This window comes from Salvia splendens, unplaced genomic scaffold (assembly GCF_004379255.2).
Source record: "Salvia splendens isolate huo1 unplaced genomic scaffold, SspV2 ctg757, whole genome shotgun sequence".
Taxonomy (NCBI): domain Eukaryota; kingdom Viridiplantae; phylum Streptophyta; class Magnoliopsida; order Lamiales; family Lamiaceae; genus Salvia; species Salvia splendens.
In genome coordinates this window covers 1,633-8,645 of record NW_024599430.1, presented here as the reverse complement: position 1 = coordinate 8,645, position 7,013 = coordinate 1,633, and the positions used below count along the sequence as shown (strand labels likewise).

General features: G+C 42.8%; 1 protein-coding gene and 1 long non-coding RNA gene across 2 annotated transcripts; one reads left to right on the top strand and one right to left on the bottom strand.

The window, feature by feature from the left end:
• The first annotated feature begins 3,346 nt into the window (after positions 1 to 3,346).
• LOC121791261 lies at positions 3,347 to 5,306 on the top strand. The gene is made up of 3 exons (XR_006048503.1): positions 3,347 to 3,654; positions 4,523 to 4,587; positions 5,060 to 5,306. It is a non-coding gene; the product is annotated as an uncharacterized LOC121791261 (long non-coding RNA).
• A 1,059-nt stretch (positions 5,307 to 6,365) lies between these two features.
• On the bottom strand, positions 6,366 to 6,785 carry LOC121791260 (abscisic acid and environmental stress-inducible protein-like). Its single transcript, XM_042189268.1, has one exon. The coding sequence runs from the start codon at positions 6,783 to 6,785 to the stop codon at positions 6,366 to 6,368; it is 420 nt and encodes a 139-aa protein (XP_042045202.1).
• Between the last annotated feature and the right edge of the window lie 228 nt (positions 6,786 to 7,013).

Below are 7,013 nucleotides of genomic sequence, written 5' to 3'. Positions count from 1 at the left end.
ACCCACTGCCGAGAATAGATGACCTATTCGATCAACTCCGAGGAGCCGGTGTGTTCTCAAAGATGGACCTAAGGTCCGGATACCATCAATTGAGAGTCCGAAGGGAGGACATACCAAAGACCGCTTTTCGCACAAGATATGGTCACTATGAGTTTGTTGTAATGCCGTTCGGATTGACAAATGCACCCGCAGTATTCATGGATTTGATGAACCGAGTATTCCACCCATACTTGGATAAATTCGTCTTGGTCTTCATAGATGACGTACTTGTTTACTCGAAGGATGAGAAAGAGCACGAGGAGCATCTGCGAATTACCTTGGAGACGTTGAGGACCGAGAAGCTATACGCCAAATTCAGCAAGTGTGAGTTTTGGCTGAAAGAAGTCAACTTTCTAGGTCACATTGTGTCGGCAGAAGGAATCCGAGTGGATCCCGCCAAGGTTGAGGCGGTACAACAATGGAAGGCACCTTCGACACCAAACGAGATTCGAAGCTTCCTGGGTTTGGCAGGATACTACCGAAGATTTATAGAGGGATTTTCCAAGATAGCGAGACCAATGACCCAACAACTCAAGAAGGGGGTAAAAGTCAATTGGACCCCGGAGTGTGAGGCAAGTTTTCAACTTTTGAAGGATAAACTGACCACCGCACCAATCTTAGCCGTGCCAGAGCCTGGAATGAGCTACGTGGTATACACGGACGCTTCGAAGGTGGGACTTGGATGTGTGTTGATGCAAAACAACAAGGTGATTGCTTACGCATCCCGGCAATTGAGGCCACACGAGTTGAACTATCCAACCCACGATTTGGAACTGGCAGCGGTGGTACATGCCTTAAAGATTTGGAGACATCATCTCTACGGAGTTCGGTGTGAGATCTTTACGGACCACAAGAGCCTGAAATATTTCTTCGAGCAAAAGGATTTGAACATGCGACAACGAAGATGGCTCGAATTGGTAAAGGACTATGATTGTGGCATCAACTACCACCCCGGCAAGGCAAATGTAGTGGCAGATGCCTTGAGCCGGAAGAGTCATTCCCAACTGGCTGCTTTTCTCACCAAAGAAGAAAGCTTGATACGCGAATTTAGCAAGATGCGTTTGGAAGTGGTAAGGGCACCCGAAACAGTGAAGGGTCGAATTGCCACCTTGATGGTTACACCTGATCTAAGAACAAGAATTGTTGAAGCCCAGCGCATGGACGCGAAATTGGAAGAAATTCGAGTCGAAGTAAGAACTGGCGAATCTGGGAATTTCCGTGAGGAATCCGACAATGCTCTCACATTCGAAGGGAGACTCTGCATACCGAGTGACGAAGGACTCAAAAACGAAATCATGAGTGAAGCACATGAGACTCCTTACACCGCCCACCCAGGGAGTACGAAGATGTATCAAGACTTGAAGAAGACCTTTTGGTGGAATGGTATGAAGAGGGATATAGCGGCATTTGTGGAGCGCTGCTTAGCCTGCCAACAGGTGAAGGCTCTACATCAACGACCGTACGGAAAGTTGCAACCACTAGAAATTCCCGAGTGGAAATGGGAGCATATCGCCATGGATTTTGTGACAGCATTGCCAAAGACGCAAAGAGGGAATACTGCCATCTGGGTAGTTATAGACCGACTCACCAAGAGTGCGCACTTCATACCGATTCCCATAACCTATGGATCAAATAAGCTAGCTCAAATTTATATAAGGGAAATAGTGCGACTGCATGGAGTCCCAGCGACGATCACGTCTGATCGTGACCCGAAGTTCACTTCAAGATTTTGGATCAGCCTACAACGGGAGCTAGGGACTCGTTTGAATTTTAGCACGGCGTTTCACCCGCAGACGGACGGACAATCCGAGAGGACGATCCAAACCCTCGAGGATATGTTGAGAGCCGTAGTGTTAGACCGAGGAGGAAGTTGGGAGTCCACACTCCCCTTGATCGAATTCGCCTACAACAACAGCTTCCAGGCAACGATAAACATGGCGCCGTACGAAGCCTTGTACGGGAGAAAGTGTAGATCCCCGCTCTACTGGGACGAAGTTGGCGAGAGAAGGGTACTCGGGCCCGACGCAGTCGAAGAAATGGTTGCAATCGTTCGACAAATTCGTGAAAGGATAAAAGAAGCTCAAGACAGACAGAAGTCATACGCGGATGCACGGCGAACCGACTTGCAATTTCAAGCTGGCGACAAAGTCTTCCTCAAAGTATCCCCGTCGAAAGGGATAACACGTTTCGGCGTCAAGGGAAAATTGAAACCGCGATTTATTGGACCGTATGAAATCCTTGAAGGAGTGGGTCCTGTTGCATATCGCTTGGCGCTACCCTCCGAACCTTGGGAACGTGCACAATGTCTTTCATGTGTCACAGTTACGTAAATACGTGTTCGACCCAAAGCACATGATTCACTACGAGGAGGTCGCGTTGAATTCGGACCTGAGTTATGAGGAGAGACCCCAAACGATTTTAGACCGAAAAGTCCAGAACGTGAGAAATAAGCAAGTTGCCTACGTGAAAGTGCAGTGGAGAAACCACGGGCACGAAGAAGCCACATGGGAGCTTGAGGACAAGATGATGGAGTTATACCCAGAACTCTTCCCATGAGAGTACCAAATTTCGGGACGAAATTTCTTTTAAGAGTGGTAGGATGTAACGCCCCACTTTTCGAACCCTAATTTTTCGAACCCTAAGATTTTGTACTTATTGCTTTGATTGCCGAATTAAATGACGGATTTATTATGTGATTGAAATGGTGACCTAATTTTGATTTGATCGAGTCAAATTCGTTGATTTTATGAAGTGGCTTAAATTAATTAATGTGGAATGAAATATATCATGGTGAATTATATTATTTCGGGGAGTGAGATTTAATTAGGATCATAAATAATTACCTTGCCCTTTTATGAAGGGAATTTTCGACCACTATTATTATTTGGAGAGGAATTTATTTTTCTTGGATTTAATTATTTGTTTTGGGATAATTATCCAAATTAAATCCTAAAGCCTAATTATCTTATTTATTTCTTGATAAAATCGGCCCCTATTGTTTTGATTAGGGAGATTTCGAAATCTCCTAGCTTGTGGAAGAAGAAATTATTCACTAATTATTTTGATCCCTCAATTATTTCCTTCCATGTTTTAATTGGAATATCCTAGCAAATCTTTCCCTACTTTATTTATCAATATTTGGAAATTATTCCTTGTGGGAGGAATTGAATAACACGCCTATTTTCATATTATTTGGGAGGGTTTTTATTGATTTTCTTGCTCCGTATTATTTTATTCTGCTCCGTGAAAATACTAAATTAAATCAATGGCTAATTAAATAGCCATGATTTACAAAATATCCTCCTTATTTCTCCATCAATGACACGCCATTTCCTCCCCCAAAATCTTCCCAAATATCTCAATCATTTATTTCAATTATTCTCCCAAATCTTCAATTAATTGTGGGATATTTCTTAATCCTATAAACAAAGGATCAACCCCTAAACCTAACACACAAATCACACGCCCACTTCTTCAAACCACACGCCCCACCCCCTTTTTCATCTCTTCTCCCACTTGTTATCCATTTCACTCAAGATCCTATCAATTTTCCAAGAGATTGTTGAAGAACCAAGGTTTTAATTGCTTCCTACCGATTATTTCGTCCAAGAAAAGGTAAATTCAAACCCATATTCTTCAATCCTCTCCATCTAGACTTTCTTTGACTCCCTCATGCATGTAGAGAGTGTAGGGAATGAAGATCTAAGGGTTTAATCGGTGGGAATGTGAAATCATATGTGTGAGTGCGTTTTGATTGCAATTGCTTGTTGATTTATTGAATCCTCGGTGATTGATGTGCGATTTCATGAAAATATGTGTTTAAGGACTCTTTTGAGCATGATTGTATATCAAAACCATGAAAAGATTGATTTTGAATGAGTAGGGATAAACCCTAATTCGAATTGCTATCAGTATGAAAATCTGTGATTTCCGAACAGTGTGTTCTGATGTATTTTTGACCAACCAAACGAACTCCGATTTGACCGATTCTTCTTCCTATGTAAACTTCGTGATGTCTTCTATTTTGTGTGTAAATTTCGACCCATTTGGCTAAACGATGAATTTATGGTGAATTTTTAAAGTTGACTGCGCGATTCTGCCAAAAACGTGTTTTCTCGACCAGTAGGTTACGCCTTTGGTTTGCCCGACTTAAAAGTGGTATTTTGAAATGAAATTTAAACAGAATGTTATTTGATGAGTCTACTGCCTTGTCATAAAGTTTTAGCCCCATCGGAGGTCGGATGATTTTTAAATAATTTTTACAAAAAAGTTGCGCAGAGCTGCCAGATCTCTACTTTGGTTAAACAACTATATTTGTATGCTTGAATGACATACATGAGTTTACATATGTGATGAGGTGATGTGATATGCAAAGATGGGTGATATGATGTGATTCCTATTGTTGATTGGGAAAGGGGAGTGATCTAGGACATGCATGATTTTAGTCCATATTAGTGACTAATCGGGGACACATTATCCAAAGGTGAAATTTTGTGCGAGACGCGTGATACCAAAGGAAAAGCGAAACTTGAAAACTAAAGGATCGAGGTGGGCTCTCTTCCTTTTTAAATAAGGACCATGTCCTAATGTTTTATCAATGAGAATAAATGTGACTTCATGCCTTGTTTTGGTTTTTACGTGCCTATCTGATGTGGTTTTTGCCACTATTTATAAATCGAATTCGGGTCCCCGTAGGGCAGCAAACCCTACTTGGATTAGTGTACACCTATGGTAGACTGTGTGCTAGCGTACGGGCTGGCCGGTCTAGTGACCTGGTTTGCGGCCGCATTCCTTGTCATGTATTGGCAGATATGGTTAACGTCTATGGGAAAAATGACTGATCAGTCGATGTTTGAAATGGAAAAATGATTTTGAGTGCCTCGGGCCTTTCTAAAGAAAAACCCCGACGGTTACTTACGTACGGCATGATATCATAAACTGTATTTACAATGTTTTCGGCATGAGCCACTGAGTATTATTTCATAGTACTCAGCCCTGCATATGTTTTCCCTATATGTAGGTTGAGCGGCGACGGGCGGTTGGCGGTGTTGAGCAGGAACTAATAATGAACTGTGGTTGTTTTGGTTTTGAAATTCCGAGTGTCGTTGTGTCTTCACACATGACGTCACTCTTCTCTTGGATGCTTCCGCTGTGATATTTTTCTTAGAATACTTTTCATTTAAATTCTGAAACTATTTTATGATGGGATGTTTGAAACTCGTTACACTTTTTGAATAAATGCTAAACCCTAGTCTTTATTCATTAAACCCTAATACTCTTGGTCGCATTATTTATTAGACTTAGTTTTTAGTCAAACTTTTATTGAAAACCCTAGTCTTCTATGCCGTTCATCTAAACCCCTTTAAGTCGCGATCGCCCGCTTTTATTAACCCTAAGGGGCGGTCGTGACAGATTTTGAGGCTAAAAATGGGACTGCTTTATTGCAGGTGTTGTGGCTGAAATTAAAAATACTGACGTGGCGGGGAAAATGGGTTATAGCTGATTTTTGGATCGTTACTGTGGTGAAGCAAAACCATATCCCACATCGGAGAATGGACAAGAGTTGCAAGCATATAAATGGGCTACCCCAACTCCATTAGTATGAGGCCTTTTGGGGAGTACCCCAAGAGCAAAACCGTGAGGGCTCTGCCCAAAGCGGACAATATCATACTAATGTGGAGTTCGGGTGTGCACCACCGATACCCAACAGTTACTGTGACTGCCGTTACTTTGACCCCGGCCCGTACCCCATGGCTAGGCTGAGTCTCATACTGCTCGAAAACCCCACCTCTACCCGCCATTTAAACTACGCTCACGACGCGTTAACGAGCTCCTCCAACCCTAATTCATATTTCATTCCCCACAAAAAGCAGGTGGAACTAAATCCCTTCCTTTCCATTTTTATATTAAACCAAGTAGTATGAAAAAATATTCTTAATCACAAATAATAGTTTGGTGATTAGACATGGATTATTTGCCGGCTTTGTTTCGGTTTTCTGAAAAAATAAAGGGAATAGAATTAGAAATTTAGAATGAATCTTTAGAGATATTGTTTTCATTTAAAATTTTGAATTAGTTATCCGCGTTAGAGATATTTAGTTGTATTTTGTCTATACTTTGCAACCACAAAGAGCTAGAGATAATAAGGCTAATTTAAACAAATCAAAAACACAAAGCAAACAAATAGCTTCACTTGATAATTTGCGGATACATTATAATTTAAAAACAGTAACATAAATATTTTTAAAAAGTAGCTGTAGAAATGAGAAGAACTTCATTGAAAGACTGTAAACTGAGGTGGAGTGAAGCTGGTAGCGACGATGCAGCTAATACCCAGGGTGGTGGTGATAATAGTTTCCGGGAAATCCTCCATAATTTGCCCCTCCCTGAGCACCGTCGATGCTAGCGTCAGAGCTTCCGGGAAATCCTCCATAATTAGCCCCGCCTTGAGCGCTGTTAATGTCGCCAGAGCTGCCGGGAAATCCCCAATAATTAGCCCCGGCATGAGCGCCGCCAACGTTCGCATTGAAGCCTCCAGCGGCGGCGTTGTAGGGATCTCCATAGTTGTAGCCCATCGGCGGATACTGCACATTCTGTCCATACCCCGGCGCATTGCCGCCGTAGCCATAAACCCCGGCGCCACCACTGAACTTGGCTTGGACCCCTTGCTTGTACATCAGCACCGAGTTCCTCAGCTGCTCGAGCTGCTCGTAGTTGAGATTTTCCATCTGCAGCACCGGAGGCATCCCGTCGAGCTCCCTCCTCCGCTGCTTCGCCTACTCCACCCGCGCCTCCGCAGTGACCACCTCCTGGTTGCGCTGGTTTTCCGCGGCCTCCTGGTGGGCCATGACTGTTGTCAATTGAAACTAAAAATATAATGTATAACTGTCTCACATCGGTGTCAAGAGAAAAACTGAAACTAGTATATAAGTCTCATGGGCCCCTCCTCCTATCACCAATTGGTTTTAGGATGG